The 19,288-nt window shown below is 62.1% G+C and overlaps 2 protein-coding genes across 4 annotated transcripts in view; both read right to left on the bottom strand.

Annotated features, from left to right (window-relative positions):
• Positions 1 to 5,161: 5,161 nt before the first annotated feature.
• CASTOR1 (cytosolic arginine sensor for mTORC1 subunit 1) lies at positions 5,162 to 9,595 on the bottom strand. Of its 3 annotated transcripts, none has more exons than XM_019977744.2 (9): positions 9,440 to 9,595; positions 8,800 to 8,870; positions 7,400 to 7,587; positions 7,160 to 7,292; positions 6,759 to 6,882; positions 6,202 to 6,315; positions 5,954 to 6,036; positions 5,755 to 5,849; positions 5,162 to 5,666 (listed from the first exon to the last, which is right to left on the bottom strand). In XM_019977744.2, the coding sequence occupies exons 1-9, from the start codon at positions 9,550 to 9,552 to the stop codon at positions 5,598 to 5,600; spliced, it is 990 nt and encodes a 329-aa protein (XP_019833303.2). In that variant the 5' UTR covers positions 9,553 to 9,595; the 3' UTR covers positions 5,162 to 5,597. The 3 variants fall into 3 exon arrangements, with proteins under 3 accessions (XP_019833303.2, XP_019833302.2, XP_070625927.1); XM_019977743.2 differs by having other exon boundaries at positions 6,759 to 6,885; XM_070769826.1 differs by having other exon boundaries at positions 6,759 to 6,885; positions 8,800 to 8,898; positions 9,440 to 9,578.
• A 696-nt stretch (positions 9,596 to 10,291) lies between these two features.
• TBC1D10A (TBC1 domain family member 10A) overlaps positions 10,292 to 19,288 on the bottom strand; it is a 30,482-nt gene continuing 21,485 nt past the window's right edge. Inside the window, 9 exon segments of the mRNA XM_070769821.1 lie at positions 10,292 to 10,714; positions 11,342 to 12,569; positions 12,571 to 12,815; positions 13,260 to 13,414; positions 13,538 to 13,727; positions 14,294 to 14,359; positions 14,443 to 14,557; positions 15,155 to 15,261; positions 18,553 to 18,660. Of these exon segments, the coding sequence (XP_070625922.1) occupies positions 12,347 to 12,569; positions 12,571 to 12,815; positions 13,260 to 13,414; positions 13,538 to 13,727; positions 14,294 to 14,359; positions 14,443 to 14,557; positions 15,155 to 15,261; positions 18,553 to 18,660 (1,209 nt within the window). The 3' untranslated portion in view covers positions 10,292 to 10,714; positions 11,342 to 12,346.

The following is a 19,288-nucleotide window of genomic DNA, read 5'->3' on the forward strand; positions in this document are numbered from 1 at the left end:
TTGGGGACGCGCTAAGGCATCTCTGAGCGTTCATTTTGATATGGAAACAGAAACACCCTCCAGGTCCGAGGGGAGAAAAGACTTGCTCTGTCCAAGGGCCAACTGGCTCGTGGCCATTCAGCTGGGTGACAGAATGTGTCCATTTGGGACCATCCACAGCCAAGCGCGTGAGGAAGAGGAGAGTAGTCACTGAACACAACTGCTGTGCACCCCACGGTCAAGAAGGAGGGGTTAAACAGGCCAAAGGCGGGGACAGCCCGAATGCCCATCAGCGAGCAATGGACGAGAAAAGCGCTTATGTCATACACACTGCCCGGTATGAAATAGGTAACTGGTGAGAGCTTGTTGCATAGCACAGGGGGCTCCACTCCGTGCTCTGTGGTGACGTAAACAGGAAAAAGTGTTAGTCACTCAGTCATGTCTGACTCTTTGCGACCCCATGGACTGTAGCCCGCCAGGCTCCTCTGTCCATGGGATTCTCCAGTCAAGGATACTGGAGTGGGTTGCATTTGCTTCTCCAGGGGATCTTCCCAACCCAGAGACCGAACCCCGGTTCTCCTGCGTTGCAGGCAGACTCTTTACCGTTTGAGCCACAGGGGAAGCCCAGCCTTAATGGGAAAGAAGTCCAAAAGAGGGGGGATATAGGTATACATACAGCTGATTCACTTTGCCGTAAAGCAGAACCTAACTCAACATTGTAAAGAAACTATACTCCGGTAAAATCTTTAAAAAGTGGTTATGTCCAAAAAACGCAATTATGTCCAAAAAACATGATTCTGTCCAAAAAACGTGATTCTGTCCATGCATTGGAATATTATTCAGCCATTGAAAAGAATGGAGTGCTGACACAGGCGTTCACCTGGATGTGCCTCAAAAGCATCACACTGAGTGAAAAGGCTAGACGTCAGAAGTCACATATGAGATGAGTGCATTTGTGGGAAATGTCCAGAATAGGGAAATCCATAAAGACACTTCAGTGATTGCCAGGGGCTGCGGGAGGAGAATGGGAAGTGACAGCCGAGGGGTACGGGGTTCCCTCTTGGGGTGATGAAAGTGTTCTGGAATTAGATGAGGTGACGGTTGCTCAACACTGTGAACACGCTAAATGGCCGGGAGGTAGCTCTTCACTTTTAAATGGTCAACTTGATATTGTGTGAATTCCGCCTCAATTAGAAAAAAAAAAAATTAAGCAGAGTTAAAAAAAAAAACACCACTCCAGAAAAACAGAGAGTCTGGGAGGCAGGAAGTGGGCTCCAAAGAGGCAGGAGAGAGTCAGGGGGTCTCCACAGCCCCTCCTGTGCGAGTGCCGGAGCAGGGCCTGCACACCGGGCTCGCGTCTGTCAGCTTAGGAAAGGTGCGCATGGGAACCTCCGTGGTGGTCCAGCGGTTAACACTCCACACTTCCAGCGCAGGGGGCGCTGGTTCGATCCGCAATTGGGGAACTAAGATTCCACATGCCACGCAGTCAAAAAAAAGAGAAAGAAAGAAAAGGAACACCTAAATATACGAGGCCAGGGTATGCCAGGAGGAGACCCAGGCAGGGAGACCAGCGGCCGGCCCGGGGCAGCCACGCTGCCGAGGACAACCCTGGGCTGACTCGGGGCAGCGGGGCTGGGGCCCTGTAGAGAGCTCGGGCTGAGGGCCGCACACACTCGGGCCAGGAAGCAGAGCCAGGCTCCCTTGGGGCTGCAGGCAGAAGAGGAGGGAAGGAGATGTGGGCAGAGGGGGACGAGGGGGTCGAGGAGGCTGAGGGCGGAGGCAGGAGGTGGCCAGGCAGAGGGCAGGGCTGAGGAGGGCAGCACAGCCCACGGCTCCCAGGGGACTGCAGGGGGCTGGGCCTTCCGCCTCAGGGAGAGGCAGAGGGGCCCAGAGGGATGTGAGTCCATGGAAGGAGAGTGGACACGAGGGTACACAGGGGCAGATGTGTGCACGCACACATGGACACAGGAAAACGGTCCCAGCCACAGGTAAAAACAGACATGCAGAAACACGTGCCGCAAACGCTCACACACGCCCACAACTGAGCAGCTGCACACACCAGCCACGCATACACGGGACACGTGCCGAGACAGAGCCAGGCACACGGCTGAGGGTTACGAGTGGCTGGGTGCACCTACAGCCGCGGACACCCAGACCTCTGACGCGGGAGCGCAAGTACACAGACACACGGACACTCAGAAGCATGTGCAGACAGACAGACACACGGACACTCTAGCCAAAACAGACTTGCTCGCTTGTTTTGCACAAACAAGGCCTGCACACCACAAGTGCACACACCATCACCCCCCGCCCCGCCGTGCAGCACCATCACCGACCCCTCCCCTTGGGGAAGGGAGCTCTGGGCATCCCCCTTTGAGACGCCCCTGGATTCAGGAACCCCAGCACCAGGGCCCGCCTGGGAAAGGGAGACACAAACCGCAGCCGTTGCCCAACACCCAGCCCGAGGTCAGGGAGGAGCCAGGGCCCGGCCGCGCGTGCCTGCCCACGCACTGGCGGCAGACGCCCAGCCAGCGACGCAGACAGCCGGGATTGCGACGGAGCTTGCAAAATCACCCGGGTCCCTCAGGGGTCAGCCACACTGTCCCTGCCCCCCGCCCCCCACCCCGCCGAGGACCTCCCCAGGCCCCATGGGCACTACTGACCTTCTTGTTAAATTCTGGTTCTGCCATGCCCAGCTGTGAGACCTTGGCTAAGTTGCTTCACTGCTCTGCGCTTCATTTCCCCGGTAAAGGGGACCAGTGGGAGCGCGTGCTGAACACGTGAATTAATGCAGCATGCCACGCCCCTCCCCCACGCGCAGCTGGGACCGCGGCCTGCCTGGGCCTCCGGCTGGCCTGCTGCAGACTGGGTGCCGTTCCTCCTGCCTCCTGCTTGGACCCGTCCCACCCAGTGGGACCAGTAGACCATGCTGGGGGAGTAGGTCTGTCCTCCCCTCTATGTAGGAAAAGAAACCCTCTTTGTGGCAGTTTTGCAAGCACAGGACTGCACGGCCCAGCCTGGCCGAGGCGTGGGTGAGGACCTTAAACCTTGAATTTCTGTTCAAATGCTTGGAGGAGGGCTGACGAGGTCACTTATATACAACCGTGGAGACCAGAAAGCGTGGAAATGCGCCTCGGGTTCTTCCCCCCTGAGGTGTGCTCATCTCCTGTCCCCACCACCCAGAGCCCCCCTCCAACCCCGGCCCAGGCTCACACCCCCCTCCCCCACAACCCCGGAGATGAGGGACGAGGGGCTGAGGGGCCACAGGTGGGGCCCGCCCTCCCCCCCGGGGCACAGGCTGATCTTTGAAGACAAGCGTCGGGCTCTGAGGTCTGGGGCCTCAACCTTGCTCTCAGGAGTGGCCACTCCGAGGCTCCGGGTGTGCCAGTGAGGGCCCCCAGCCTCAGTTATGAATTACCCAAGCCCAGGCCTGGGCTGACCAAACCGAGTTCCTTAGCCCTGGAACTCTCTGGGTCCTGGGAAGCTAAGAAGGTCAGTCCATGAGCCACCCCGCCGCCCACCACCGGCCTGAGACACCGGCCTGGACCCCTCCGTCTGACGGCACGCATAGCATCAGCTCTGCGAGAGGGCCAGAGTCACATTCCCGTCTCCTAGCTGCAGGCGCTACCCAAGCCCTGTGGGTCCCAGTCTCCCCATCTGTAACCTGCCGGAGCCAGCCCAGTGACCCCCAAGGACTCTTAATGCCCTGAGAGCTAACGACCCCCCTCCACACACATGCACGTGTGCAGGAGACACAGGCTGGCGTGCTGGCCTCAAGGCCTGGGCCTGAATCAGGCCGGCCCAGCGGGGCACCTGTGGCTCCTGCCTAGGCCAGTTCTGAGGACAGGCCCCAGAACTAACCGATGTGTTAAAATCCAGCTTGGAGGACCGGGAGAGGCCTGACCCACTTGGAAAGCTGGGGTGGCAGGAACACCCAAATAAGGCAATGACTCACAAACAGAGATAGAAAGACCCCCCCCCCCAGAGCTGGACAGGTGACCAGGAACCCTCCAGATGCAGGTCAGGCAGCCCCGGGAATTCTGGTTCTAAAGCCCCCATCTCAGCCTGGGATATCCCTCCAGCCAAGGCCCAGGGTGGGCCCTCCAGGGAGAGAAGCAAGATTCCCCCCACCCCAAAGACAATCCACAGACAAATGCCCTCTCCCCAGGGCCCAAGGGGTATTGGATCCTGAGTGGGCTGCCTCCCGGGTCTCCAGGCACTGGGGAAACTGAGGCCAGGGGGAGGGGGGAAGGGCTGGCCTGGGCCCCCGACCGCCACTCACCGGGCTGGGCCGTGCTCCCTGCTCCTCTGATCTGCAGCCCCCAGGTTCCCAGGGGCAGGGCGGGCGCGCTGCCAGAGGCCTGGCCCCGCTCTGGCTTTTCTGGGGAGCCACCACGACCTCTGAGTACCCCGAAGTCACACCCTTCTTCCCTTTCTGTGTGCGGGCGGGTCTGGGCTGAGGGCACCCGATAACCTCCCCCGCGCATCTGTAGGGCCCCATCAGGTCACAGCGGAATCCCAGCCCACGGAACGGGGAGGTGGCCCCACAGCGACAGGAAACCCAGGCCCAGGTTTGTGGAGCCTCTGGGCGCAGAGGCTCCTGGGGGCCTCCAGTCCCCCGTCTGGTCTGTGTGGCTGAGCCAAGCCCAAGCCCAGCATGGACTCTCAGCTGCCCACTCTGGCCGGCCCCTCCCAGCACTGCTCCAGGAAAGCCCTGGGGGCAAGGACTGAGTGATCACTCCCACCAGGGATGGCCAGGACTCAGGTGTGATCCAAGAGAAAGCCGACAGCAGGCCAGCCACAGCCAAGGTGGCGGTGGGGTCGGGGGGGATGCGGGACCCCCACCCCAGACAGGAGGGTCTGGGAGCCTCTGCTCTGCTCCGAACCTCCTGGGTTGTTCAGACCCAGAAAGGAATGAAGAGAGAGGCTGAACCTCAGAGCTGGGCAGCCCCGGCAGGGAATCACATGGCCCTGGCTTGGGTCACTCCCCCTGCCGGCGCTCCAGTCACTTTGTCCTGAGATGGGGGCGCTGGCTCTCGAGGTGAGCACAGAGGGAGGCTGAGGTGAACCCGGCCCAGAGCCGGCTGCACAGGATGGGGTGGGAGAGGAGGGTACAGTCCAGGACCTCAGGCGGCAGCCCCGTGGCTGAGGCTCGGACGACCCCAAGGACCACAGCCCGGTCTGCTCGGTATAAGCTCTTTATTAACAAGTTGATTTAAAAAGGAGAGAGAGAGAGGTGTAAAAATACTTTTCTTGGAGGCCCCAGAAAGGGAAGGCACGGTCAGAACTCCTTTGCTGGGTCAGGCAACCCAGCCGGGGGCGGCGTGGAGATGGGGGAGGCTCAGGCCTCAGGCAGGGAATGTGCAAACCCTGAGGCCCCGCAGGGAGGGTTGAGGGCTTCCTGGAAGAAGCCCAGAGCACCACGTCCCCTGCGTTGGGCAGACACGCGGCGGCCACGTTGAGAGCCGGTGTCTGCTTACAGCTTACATACACAGAGCGGAAGGAGGGGGCCCCCCGGCAGGAACGTCCCAGAGCTGGAGCACACAGCTTTGAGAAGTCTCTGGAAGCCAGAGGGCCAGGGGAGACCCCGGAGGCTGCTGTGGCCTGCCCCTGGAGCCTCAAGAGCCCAGGCCGTCCTGCCGGCGCTGGAGGACCTCGATGACGCTGCCGATGCCGTCCTCGGGCACCTGCGGGCCGGCGGGCACAGGGAGGCGTCAGGGTCGCCCTGCCCCCTCCCCCTGCCCCCAGGTCCCCCTCCCCAGCCAGGGGGCTCACCAAGGCATGGTCGAAGTTGAAGGTGCTGATGTAGTAGGCAGAGATGTCGGCTGCAGCCAGGGGGCCCGCGATCTGGGCCACGATCCCACACTCGTCTGAGGGTCGAGGAGGGGCTGTGTGGGTCACCGCAGTCTACCCCCCACCACCCCCCCAGGCCCCAGCCCTTCCGCAGCCCCCGACACAAGGCACGGCCCCTCACCGAAGCCCAGGGGCTGTCCGCCAATGCGCACCATCCTCCACAGCTCGCCCGAGGAGCTGGTCAGCAGCAGGTCACTGGGGAACCTAGGGCAGCAGGAGGGTGGTGGGCGGGGGTACCGCGATCCACCCTTGCCCGCTGTGAGCCCGGGAGGAGGTCAGCCTGCTGACCTCAGCGTTGGACGCTCTAGCTGCCCCCTCCCTGGGGCTGGCCGAGGGCCTGTGTGCCACCTGGGGTCAGGGGTCACTTACTTTTTCTGCGTCTCAGCATCCATGACAATGGAGATGTAGCCCTCGATGAGGGAGAAGGCAAAGAAGGCGATGGAGCTGGATCCTGGACCGCCAGAGGCTGCCTCCCTGGGGGGACTGGGGAGGATGGGAGGCTCAGGTGATCTGCCCGCTCCACCTCCCAGTCAGGCTCCACGCCTGCAAAGGGGCTGGCACAGGGGTCCCTGGGCAGACCCTCCTGGCCCCCTGTCCTCCCCTCTCATCTGAGGGCCCTGACCTGCTGGTATGGCTGGGGACGGGAGAGGATGATGAACCCTGAATGTGACAAAGAGGATTTTACCCCAGGTCCAGAGGGCCTGACCAGGGCATAGCTCAGGTGGCTCTGCCCACACCTGAGGAGGGGGCCCCAGCTGTGGCTTTGGGGCCTTGCCTGGACCTCACTGCAGGGCACAGGGGTGTCACAGACAGCCAGGAACCCCAGCCATGGAACAGGACACAGAACTGCAGATCCCAGGGGTGGGAGGAAGGTGATGGGAAGGAGCCCAGGAACAAGGTGTGTAGACCGATGCCAATGGGCCCACCTATGCGAGTAGAAGAGGACATCGATGAGGGTGGTGGCGATGGCTGGCAGTGTCTCGGGGTCCAGCGTGAGGACGCAGAATCGGTTCTGTGGGCTCTGGATGGGGTGCACCGTGGGGCTGGGCCCTGCTGGGGAGGGACCAGATGGTGGTGGAGGTGAAAGGCCGACTGTGGACGGGGGCGCCCCCTGGTGGCCAGCCAGAGAGAGACGGCCTGGGCTGGGAGTAGGGTCAGGCAGCACCTGCAGGAAGCTGCCTGGGTTCTCCCGGCGCCCTCTGGTGAGGAGGCGGGGGTCCGTGTCAGCTGGTCTCCCCGAACCCACAGCCCCACCTGCACAAGGCAAGGGCCCCCGGTAGGAAGAGGAGCCCCCGCCGAGGCCCGGGTGTCAGAGAGCGACCCTCACCATGCTGGGCACGGGGAAAGCCGTTGCTGGAATCGTCCCTGGCAACAGGCACAGGCTCCCCGCCCACCTCTCGGTAAATGTCGAACTCCCGGGCCAGCGTGTGGATCACCACGGACAGGTCCTGCTCCCGCACCTGGGCCAGGAGAGGCACAACGCATGGGTCCCCAAGCACCCATGGGGCCCGCCCTGCCCCGCACCCCTCCTCCCCCCGCCCCAGCCCAGCACCTGCGGGAGACTCACAAGGATGAAGTCTGTCTGGTAGGTGGACAGCATCAGCACGGACACGTGGTGCTCGGCCAGCGGTGCGATCACTGACCGGGCGATCTTGGTGACCCCGGCGGCCTGCACGGCCGCGCCGCTGGGGGACGACACGTTCAGCACCAGCCACGTGGCCTCGGCCACTTGCAGGAACTCGGATGGGGGCAGCTCTGTGGGGCAGGGGGCACAGGCCCGGTCAGGGCCTACAGGGCAGACCCTGCCCTGTTTCCCTGTCTGAGCCTTACGGGGAGCTCTACCAAGATCGGGTCAGGTCTGGAGACTGGAGCTGTCTTCCTCCCCCAAGTTCTGGTCCTGAGACCTGCATGTCTGCAAGGACTGAGAGGTGCTTCAGGTGTTGGCCTGTCAGGGATTGAAACTTCCCAGTTAGGATCGGAGCTCCGAATTCAGACAGAGCTGGGTTCCAATCCCAGCCTCACCATCTACTTTCTGTTGACCTGGGGCAAATGATTTAACTTCTCTGAGCCTCAGTTTCCTCTTCTGTAAAATGGGATGCCAGTATGGGCCTCAAGACAAATGCTCCGTGGGCGAACAGAAGCCTTATATCACGTGGCACCACCAGGGGGAGCCAGCACACCAAGTTGGCTAGGGGATGCCTTTTACTCTGAGCAGATCCAAACTTTCCTGCTGCACAAATAGGGAAACTAAGGCCTGAAGCAGCGCTATGCCTGCCGATGAAGCCCCAGTGATCTGGCCTGAGACTCCAGGCCTGTCAGCATGGGCCAGGCTGGCAGGAGTAGGGAGGTAGATGTCAGCTCCAGGGATCAGGGACGGGCCAGGCTGGCGTCCAGTCCGGAGCAGGAGCCACGGCCAGGGTGGCTGCTAATTGCCCAAGCACAGCTAGGAGGCCCGCCAGGACCCTGCCCTGGGCTGGCTGCCTGCTCCTCCTGCATTCCTTCCCCAACCCTCTCAGACTCCTGGAGCCGCCAGACCAGTTGGGGAGGGGGTGACACACACCAGAGAAGAGAGGAGTCAGTGGGGGGAATAACGGCGGGGCTGGGGTGGGCTGGTGAAACAGCCGCAGGAACCCGATTCTTGCCCCAGAACTGTAACTGAGGCCCTGCCGGCCGGCCAGGGGCTGCTAACCGCCCTTCACACACAGCCCCGTTTATAAAGCCCTCGAGGGACCCTATTAGATCAGAGCCGTAACTATTCCATTTTACATAAGAGGAAACAGCTCAGAGAGGGGAAGTGACTTGCTTAAGGGCACACAGCCAGTGAGAAGTGGGAATGGATTCGAACCCAGATCCATCCGCCTTCGGCCCCCAGCTCTTGCGACCATGGATCTTAGCATTCGGTGAGAACCTCGCAAAGGGACGAGCGCAGTCTCCTCCCTTAGACCCCCTCCCCAGCCCAGCCCCCACCTTTGAAGCCCTCCTCGTCCACCATGAGCGTGTAATCCTCGGGGGTCTCCGTCAGGCTGAAGAACTTGCACCTGGTTGGGGGCGGGGGGCATCTTCAGCCTGGGTGGGGCGGAGGGAGCGGGTAGACCCCGGCCGGGCGCCTCCCTGCCCCCTCAAGCCTGTTTTCTCCCCAGGACAGTGGGGTGTGTGCCCCGTTTCCAGAACTATGAACTGCTTTCCGCCTCCCCGACCTCCACGCCAGGACACGAGGAGAGGCTCACCCGCGGCTGCAAACTCAGGCCGTCGAACCTTGAGCCCTCTAGACCAGCCCCTCTGACCCGACGGGAGGCAAGTGGAAAAAGTTCTACGCAGTCGCCAGGAAAGAATGCCCCCACCTGACACCACTAGGGTTAAGCATTGACCATCCCAGGCTGTTTGCGCCTTAACCGGCCCTGGGAGGGGGCCTCACGGGGCCGGATAGGCGGCGGTCCCGGGGAGGTTAGGCCCAGGCCGGATGGCGGCCGGGGCGGGGGAGGGAGGAGGCCAGGGAGGGCTCTCCCCGCCGGCTCCCGCTGGCCCCACGACGGCCCTAATCTCCCGACCCCGTCCCAGAGCGACAGTGCAGCCCACCCCCGTCTGTGCCGCGAACCCGGACGCGCACCGGCTTCGGCGGGGCAGGAAGAGCAGCTTGATGAGCGGGTGAGTGTAGAGCCAGAGGCCGGGGCGGGCGAGGCTCAGCACCCGCACCCGGTGCTCTAGGATGTGCAGCTCCATCGCGGCCCGCGCGGCCCCGACCCCGCAGCCCACAGGACCCAGGCGGTGCTGGGGGCGGGTCGCTGGGGGCGGTGCCGGGGGGCTTAAAGGGGCCGCTGCGCGGCCGAGCGCACGCCGCCAGCTACGCCAGCTCCCCGAAGGCCACGCCGCGCGGACCGGGCGGCCAATCCAGGGTGGCCACGCCTCCTTCTAGCGCCGGAGCCTCACTCTGCTCCGTCCGGCCCGCCCTACCCGCCCCTGCTGGCTCCGCCCCACCGGTTTGGGCTCGGCAATCACCCGCTGACCCCACCCGCGTCGAGTCCTCCTGCGGGGGTTGTGGTGGGGGGTGCCCTGCCGCGCCTTGCCCCCTTTCAGGGCTCCGCGCTTTCTGTAGGACGCCCGCTGCGCTGGGGTCCCGAGCCGGCGGAGACTGGGAGTCGTATCTGTCCTTGGGCCTTAGAATTAATTTCGCTGAGCCTTGGAGGCGCGCCTGGGACAGAACACAGCCCCCAAACTCCTGGAACGTGCGAGGGGCGGGGTCCGCTGCCGCAGCCCAGGCAGCCGTGTGATTCTAGGCCCTGAGAGCGTCCTAGGGCCTTGCCCCTCCTTCCTCTCGTGGCTCAGAGCTGGCAGGGCCACCAGAGCTGGCAGGGGTGGCGGGGACAAAAGTCCCCCAGCGAGGGCTGCCCGGGACTAGTATTGACACATACCCTCCCTGCTTCGTGAGCCCCGTGAGTGGACTGACAAGGTGAAGCTTGACTCAGTGGCCTCAACATCTTTTACTATCACCCAGCTTCCAGAGCAGAAGGGAGGGCCCCAGCCATTCTCTGAGCAGCACGTGGTGGGGAGGGGGCTGAAGGCCACCAGGCTGAACACTTGTTTGGGCCAGAAATGCCCAAAGCCCAACCTTTGGGGGAACAGGGCCATGCATCTGGGGCTCACTGGGTCCTCAGGTTCTCCGCCGAGACATAAGGCTGCAGTTGTGAGCAGGACTGACGTGGCCTGAGCACACCTAAACATGCTTCATGCCCGAGGAGGCCCCCAGCACTGGCAGGCGCCCCAGATCCGAGGCTGGTGAGTGCCAACTTGGGCTCGTTTCCACATCAGGGCTGGGCTCTGCTCAGGCGTCCTCAGGCCTGCAAAGACCCCGGCGCGCACAGGCACGAGCACACGGAGGCTGGCCCTGCAGCAGGACAGAACGTGTTCCAGGGGCCCTTGCCTGGCCCAGGCGTCCTCAGGCCCCACTGCCAAGGCTCTGAATCAAACAGGTTAGAGCAGGATTCGGGTCTGATGGACCCAGCAGGTCTGAGCAGGCCTCCTGCCCGCTCGGCAGGCTTTACGGTAGGCGGATGGAAGAGGGGCAGCACCTGCCCTCCCTAGACTCTCTGGCTCAGTGGGTCCCCATGGAACACCGCAGCCACTGATCCTGGCCAGTCCCTTGGAGGGCCGGGGAGGGGAGTGTCCTCTGAGGCCGAGCCCTCAATTCAGGGGCAGGTGGCATAGGAAGCCACAGGGGGGAGCGGCAAGAGGTGAGAAGTAGGTGGTTTGCCCTGAAAAGTTCATGTGACCCTTGATCTCCTCAGCCTCAGTATCCCTGGTTCTACCAGAACAGGGCGTCCCAGGCCAAGGCCGCAGCCCTGCGATGCCTAAACGCTCCCAGGGAGGCTCTGCTCCTCCCTCCCTCTCCCCCCGCACCCCCACCCGGCCCGCCCAGCCTGGTGGCCTGCCAGGAACAGCCACTATTGTTTGACTGGAAAAGCTGCTTCCTCAGCAGAAGGGGGGGCCTCTCCCAGGGACACCCTGTTCTCACCCTTGCTGGTCACCACACTGCCTGCCTGGGTCCTCAATGCGGAGTCAGGTCACCCTAGTCAGGACAGGTAGCGAGGGGCTCTGGGTCCCAATCTGGATCAGCTTCACCTCTCCCAGTCAGCTCCTCTGCTTCCTCCTCTGTAAAACGCGGATAGGGATGAGGCCCACCCAGTCGTCAATCAGCCAGCCCAGCCTGGCATGTGCTCAGCTCGGTAAGTGGCCAGCAGGCACCTCGTATCACAGATTCAGGCTTCGCCCCGCACCCCTCTAACTTGGATGGAGGCCTGCGCTAAGCATGGGAGGGTAGTTCTTCACAACCACCCACCCTTGGCACCAGCACCCGGCCCAGAACGAGTACCTTACTGGGGTCCAAAGTGGCATCCAGGCCAGCCCCTGAAGGAGGAGGACTCCGGAAGGACTTACGGAGCCCCTCACCTCTGTGACGGACAGGGATCAAGGCCTGGGGAGCAGGCCCTGCTCTGCCTTAGCCCTGGTGATCCTCACCCTTGGCAGGCCGTGGCCATGGGCCGGGGGGATGAAGTAGGGGAAATTGGGGCCGGGATGGGGGCCTCTGTAGGGTGTGGAGGAGATGCTGAGCCCTAGAGGTGGGACCCCCTTCCCAGTCCCAAGGTACACACCAGCTCTCTACACAAGCCTGTTTATTTCTGTACAAAACCATGTTTCTATTTTACACAAAGAACCTCCCCACCCCCCACCCCCACCACATCCGTGCCCTGGCCCTGGGGAGCATCCCCCCAGGAGGGGCTGGGTGAGGCCCCACCCATCGGCCCGCACTTCTACCCGCCCCAGCTGGGCCGGCCCGAGCTCCACTCTGGAGAAAATAAATAAGGAGACTCAGGCAGAATCTGTGCTGGGCCAGCCAGACTCTCTGCCGCCCGGGGCCAGGCAGCGGGCCCTCGGAGGGTGCGCGGGCCCTGGAGTGTCAGTCAGTCAGTGAACCGTGTGGTGTGTGGAGACCCCAGCCCAGGGGCCTGAGCTGCCAGGGTTACAAGTAGGTGTCCTCACTCTCCTGGGACGTCAGGCTCTCCCGGGAGCGGTGGTGGGCTGAGTCCCGAGGGGCCGAGCCCTGGGGGTCCTGGGGGGCTGGGTCCTGCACGGGCATATGCTGTGGGGGTGATGCATCTCCTGCGGCAGCCGCTGCCTTGGCTTGACTCGCGGCAGGCGGCTGGTCCCGCTGCCCACTCTCCCCCGCCGGCTCCCGCGGCTCCCTGGCCCTGCTTGGATGCCTTGGACTTGCCTTTGGAGCCAGAGAGGGGGGCGTCCAGGGGCAGGCGGATGGATGGTGAGGGCTGCAGGCTGGGCCGTGGGCCCGGCTCTGCCTCCAGGATGGCCTTGGCGCCGTGCAGCCTGGGTGGGGACGGGCACTGCAGCTCCCCCCGCGTCTCCTGCCAGCGCCGCAGCTGGATGAGGTGCTCGCGCTCGATCTGGCGCTCCGTCACTGGCAGCTCCACCACCTGTGGGGCGGTGAAGGCGGGGGGCGTCAGGAAGAGCTGTCCCCTTCCGCCTCCCAGCCTGGGCCATGCGGGCTGACCACAGGACGGTGGTCACAGGCCCCAGAGTGACTGCCAGGTGAGCCAGGCCCTCGAGGCCCACCGCCTCGGAGGAGAAAGCCACGAGTCCTCCTGACTACCTGTGTATTGCCTCACTCCAGCCCCCCAGAGACAAAGATCCACAAGAGAGAAAAACGGGAAAATAAAGCCAAGGCTTGATGGGTGGGGGCCGCACCTACTCTCATTCCTTCTAGGGGGATCTGGGCCTCTCTGTGCTCCTCTCCTTGTTCAGACAGAAGGACAAGTTCTGTCCACACCGTCTTGGGCTGCTGAGCACAAGGCCGCAGGCCCCCACCAGGCCCTCAGTCTCCCCCTCCCTCCGGGGGTGAGGGGCAGGGGTGGCTGTACCTCCTGGACCAGGAACGCCTCCTGCATGACCTTGGGGTTGAGGCTCCGCAGCCGCTCGATGGTCTCGTACTGGCCTTGGCAGCCTCGGACCTTCTCGGGGGAGCCCAGCGCCTGCTTCAGCAGCACCAAGCCCACCCGGAAGATGATCTTGACTCCTGCAGGGGGGCAGGCAGTGAATGTGGGCGGTGGGGGCTGCTCTGGGGAGTTTCTCTGCAAACAGAGGCCCCCCCGTGAACTGGACTGGTGGCAGGGGTGCTGCCCCGAGCCCAGCCCAGTACCTTCACAGAAGAACATGTCCCAGACACGCAGCACGGAGCTCCAGGGCAAGGTGCGCGAGAAGGCGCACATGAACCACTCGGTCATGTAGAGCAGCGGGTCGATCTTCTGCTGGCTGAGGTGCTTGTGGGCCACGGGAGACACCTTCTGCAGCAGCGAGAAGAGGATCTCCCCGTCCAGCTGGATGGCCTCCTGGGGGGACAGGGAAGCCACCGGGCCGTGACCGAGGGCCCGCAGCAGCCACCCCTGGCTCCTCAGGCGGCTCACGCTGCAGGGTGCCAAGCTCCTGCTGGGTGCTGGGTTGCAATGATAAGCACACCAGACACAGCTAGTCCCCCTCACTGAGCATGTCCTGCAGAGAGGCAGACAGACACAAACCACAGAAGCATCGGGCTGAGGGAGCAGAGGGAGGGAGGGGGCTAAGTGCCCTCTAAGGGCATGGCAGGAACAAGACCCTGGGGGGCATGTGCCAGAGGCCCTGCCTGTCAGGTCAGGGAAAGCTCATGGGCTGAAAGCTGAGAGGAAAGAAGAGTTATCAGAGGAAGGAAGGGGCGGAGGATTAAGCCTACTGGAAGGCCAAGGCAGGAGGAGTGTGGTGCCCTGGAGGAACAGCCATAGGGAGGCAGAGGTGGAGGGAGGGTGGAAGTGGGAGGCCGGGAGGGACTTCCAGGGGCACAGGGAGTTAAGGTCTGGAGAGGCCACAAAGGTGGCAGGTCTGGGGCGGGTCTCAGGCCAGGGCCAGGCTGGCAAGCACTCACCAGCTTCTCACTGTAGTAGCCGGGCAGGTACTTCTCACAGATCTGCACCAGGCACCAAAAGGCTTGCTGTGGGCAAGAGAGATGTGAGGCCTGGCTGCTGGGTGTTCCCCGGCCGCCTGTCTGCCCGCCCGCCCGTGGCCTAGGGGTACCTCGGCGGGCATGTGCATGAGCAGCACGGCGGCGATGGGTGCCTGGGCCTGGCAGTAGCCCTCCTCGGGTCGGTACAGTGTGTAGGCCTTCAGCACCCGGAACAGGTCCTGCTGGCTGCGGAGAGGTGAGCAGGGAAGGGCTGACGGGTGGACTCGGCCACCCACAGGCCTCACCTGTGCCCCACTGGGCCAGACCTGACTCAGAGGCTGCACTTCCCTGCAGACTGGGGTCACCAGGGGTCAGTCCCCCTCTGCAGCCCCTGCACCCTCCTTTGACAGGTGAGGGCAGAGGCTCAAAAAGAAAGCGGGGAGCAGGGCCGGGGCAGGGGGCGTGGCCCCTGGCTTAGCAGCTGTGGCCCCTCGGCCAGGCCAGCCCCGTCCCAGGTCTGTCTCAGTCCCGGCCTGGCCGCCACGTCTCTCCTTTCCTGCATACCTTGTACCCACCCAGCTCTCTCCAGCCTTCTTTCTCCCCACTCGATTTGTGCATCTTCCTGTTTCCAGAGGAAGGCCAGGCCAGGCAAGCCTAACTCTCTGGGAAGTACAGGATGAAGTGCCCCAGACCTAAGAGGACCCATCTTTGGTTTGAACCAAATAGGGAACTAACAGTGCAGTCAGGACCCTCCAGCTTCCGGGACCCCCAACGTGCCGCCAGATTCATTTTACCTCCTCTCTCTGAGGGAAAGGGACAGCCCACAAGGGCCAGCCTGCTCACCCGTGGCCCCCCCGGGACACAAACATCTCGTGGAAAGGGAACTGCCGGTGCAGGTCACGCTCAATCACATCCAGCCACTTGGGGTCCCCAGGGGACATGTCCAGCTCCTGGAAGCAAGGTCAAGAGCATCTCTTAGGAGTTAGGATGGCTGGGAGGATATCACCGTCCCAGGTTGTGGAGGAGGCCCCATCACCAGGGACAATGTTCACCTGATCCCATCCTGACTGGGCCTCCCCGAGGACAAGTCAGGAAGCTTGGGCGGAGCACAAACAAGGGGAGCAGAGTCCTGGAAACCCTGAGGGGCTACCTAGGCTCCAGGAGGAAGACCCACGTGGGTAAGAGTGCCTGACATAGCTGTAGCTTGAGATAACGTCCAGGTACTTCATTCAGGACTCAAACACCTTGTTACCCCCTGAAGATGGAAGGCAACTTGGAAGCAACAACTCCCACCTGGGAGCACCACTTGAGATGGCACACGTGGGCCTTGCCGACTGTTCTCCTCAGCCCCCCAGAGACAGGTCTGTCGTTACACTGTTCACAGGTGAGGGACTGAGGGTCAAAGAAAAGCCACTTGCCTGATGCCTGGTGGCTAGAAAAATGATGCAGCTGGGTCTGGAAGCCAGGCTGACTCAGAGCTGTCAACCCCAACTCCTGTGCTACCCACCTCCCTGTACAAGAGGTGCCACCCATTCAGGAAGCGTGTGTGTGTGTGTGTTCTGCTACCCTGAGCAACGTCATGACATCTGTCACACCATTAGCCTCAGAGCCATCTCTGGGTGCTGGGGTTTCAGCAAATTTTTACTCTTTTCTTTGAACTTTCGTGAACATTTTTGCATGAGTTCCATTTATGAAAACAAAGCTACTACACAAAGAAAGATCCTGTCTCAATTACTTGAAATGTCCTCTATCTTACTTGCTTGTTGGTTACAGGGGTATATATTATTTGTCCAAACTCTCTGAACTGTGTGCTTAAGATCTGTGCACTTTACTTTATGTAAGTTCATAACCTCAGCTTTCAAAAAAGAAAGAAACAACTCAGTGGAAAGGATGCCTGGAGGGCTGAGCAGGGAAGCAGACAGAGCCCTTGTTGTCTACGTGTTGGGCAGTGCAAGGAGGGCCCCAGGAGGAAGGCTGGGTCCACAGCAAACACATCAGTGGGTGTAGGCCCAGGCCCCTGCCTGGCAGGTGACTTCATACAAGTCCCTTTCCCTCTGTGCCTCCTCAGTGGGGGTGTCCCAGGATTGAAATAAGGACCCTAGGGTGTCAGGTAACTTGATACAAGAGGGTAAACACTGAGACAAAGGAGTGTTGGAGGCTGGAGGGTGAAGGGAGGGGCGCAGGGTCTGGACAGTGGGCCCTGGGGCAGGTGCACACGAGACCTGTGCCTGCGCAACCCCCCTCGGCGGGGCCGCTAGTGCCCCAGGCACCTGCAGGTCAGGATGCGGTCCTGATCCGAGACACTGTCTTGAGTACAGTGCAGGTCTGCTTTTGTCAGGAGGGAAAGGAGGGTCCCACAAGTTCTCCTGAAGGTTCCCCTGAGGTGTGGACCTGGGAACCCAAGGTTCCTAGAACACGCTCATTGGGTTCCTCAGCAGCTCACGGCACTCAGCGTCACCACCCCTCAGAAAGGGAAAGGTGCAGCCGAAGGGCCTGCAGGGAGAAAGGGTGCCGAGAGTCCAAGGCAGATAGGGGCCGCTGAGGGTGATGCAGTTACCGCAGCCCCCATGGAGCCTGCAGGTGCTGGCGTTGTCAAGAAGGGAAATCAGAGAAGAAAACCAGGGAAGAAAAAGACTGGAAGGTCCTGTCCTGCCTGAGGAAGGAGGAAGAAGTGGCCAGCGCAGAGGAGGAGGAGCTGCCGGGGTGTGGAGCCTGCGCTGATGGCGGAGGCTGGGGTCAACGTGGGCCTGCGGGGGCAGGATTGCTGCACCACAGCCCCTCGCGGAGCCCCTGCCTGTGGTCTCTTGCCCCAGCAGCCGGAGGCAGCTTCTCTCCCTGTCCACTTCCTCCAGCCCACAGGCAGGCAGAGTCCCTCCTGCTGTGCTCACAAACCACTGTCCTGGCCCCCAGGATAGCTTCGGGGCCCTGCCACTAAGGTTCAAAACATCATGAAGGGCTTTCTGGGCCAATCTACGTCCTCCCGCAAGCAACCTTCAGACCCCACAGAGGCAGCCAACCCCTCTCAGGACGCACCACTCCCCAGACACACACAGCACAGAGAGCTCTGCACTCCGCTGCTCCTCAGAGGCATCACGTGTGCTAACTGGAACCAGGAGGCTGACCGGGCCCCCGAGCTCCCTCGGCTCTCAGGCTGTGCTCTGGTGGCTGAAGGTAACCTAGGGCCTTGGTGACGTTCCCACCCCACCCCTGAGCCTCCCACTCTGCCAGAAGGCAGCCCCCTGACATGGAAGTGATGTAGCCACAGGGAGGAAGACTCTGGAGCCAAGAGGCTGCCTGAGTGGGCATGATGTCGGTGCTCTGTGGGACAGCCTGACCCCTGATTCAGGCCTGCCCTCAGCCAGACACTCCAGCAACCCCCGTCCCCTGGGCCACTCTCCTCACCTCCCGGTCTACAGCAGCAGCTCCAGGAATAGGTTTGGCGGGAGAGGGCTGTTCACTGAAGCATGAATTTTGTCAACAGGGAGCTGCTGACTGACAGCTCTCTCACTGCCTAGCATCAGTCCCAAGAGCCTGAGAGATGCCCTGAGGCCTGAGGCCAAGTCTGGCAGGTGAGCTGGGGCAGCCCCGGGAAAGCCAACTGACTCGCCGAGTTCCCTAGAGAAGCAGGCTGGAGGAGCAGCCCGGGCCAGGGGGGCCCCAAGAAGCCTCATGAATAGAGGGGTGTGCTCCACCTTGGCAATCTGAGGTGGGGAGCAGTGGGAGGGGAAGGCATGGCTGTCAGAGGGTATCCTGTCTGACCCCTGACTGGCTTCTAAACTCTAAGGACACTGGTTTGGCTCTGCCACCCCCGGAACAGACAAGCCCATAAGCAACACGGGTGAACCAAGTTTAGCTGGCTTGGATGAGGCAAGAGAAAGAGTAGAGAACGGGAAGTCAAAAGGTGTTAGGGTCCTGTGACCCTGCTGGGCAGCCCCCGAAGGCCCAGAGCTCAGGCCCCAGGTGGTCAGGGAAGGGCTCTGAGTGTCCCTCCCAATAACCAAGAGCTGAGAGGTAGTCCACCAAGTCCAAGAGAGCAAATCTTGGCGGCTGCCAGTCTGTCCACCCCACGGAGGCCTGCTCAGGGCTGGTGCCTCAGATGAGTGGAGCCCCGAGTCACAGACTGACCAGGCCTGGCAGTCGGCTCTGGAGGCGAGAGGTCCCCTGAGCACAGAGGATCACTGCCCCCTCGGAAGATGTCCAGAGACGAGGAAGGGAGGGCAGGGGAAGGAAAGGCAACTCACGTCGAACTTTCCAGGGTTCTGCTGCAGCTTCACCTTGCCTCCTGACAGGTACTGCCAAGCACGGCCCCGCAGAGAAGGTGGGATGCCCTTCTGGCACCGCAGCCGGATCTGGAAGTCAAAGGGAGGCCATGCCTGTGCATCCAGCCAGGCTGCCCGCTGCCCCCTCCCTAGCCCCCAAGAGGCTGGTGCTCGTCAGGCCTTCAGTGAGCACGGGGGCAAGAGCGGAACGGGGGGAAAGCGGACTCCACCTCTGTTGCTCCAACACCGCACCGGGTCTGCTGCCAGCAGGTGACGGCAGCAGCCCTGTGTTCCCTGGCCCAGTGACAACACAAGGATTCTTCAAGTCCACACAGGGTTATGAATCCCCATCTCAATTTTCTGAATCCAAATGGAACCAGACAAGTTAGAGGAGCCCCTGGGATGTCATCAGGAAGGGATCTGCACGATGTGGAACATGGCTCAGCCACAGGGAAAGCAGCTCACAAGATGACCTGGAATGTGCCCAGAGACGTGTCCTGGGTGCTTTCATGGGAGTGTTTAAGCAGCTGTGTGGCAAGATACATCCAGCCTAGAGAGGAAAGATCTCAGCAGAATTCAGGAAGAAGACAGGAGGTGATCAGAACAGGCCCCCCTTTGTTTGGTCAAGAATCCCCTCTCTTCTGCTCTCCCTGACCCCGAGCTCTCACGATTTCCAGACCAGGGTGGAGGCAACTGGTCTGGGTGTGAGTCCTGATCC

Source organism: Bos indicus, chromosome 17 (assembly GCF_029378745.1).
Source record: "Bos indicus isolate NIAB-ARS_2022 breed Sahiwal x Tharparkar chromosome 17, NIAB-ARS_B.indTharparkar_mat_pri_1.0, whole genome shotgun sequence".
NCBI classification, from domain to species: Eukaryota; Metazoa; Chordata; class Mammalia; order Artiodactyla; family Bovidae; genus Bos; species Bos indicus.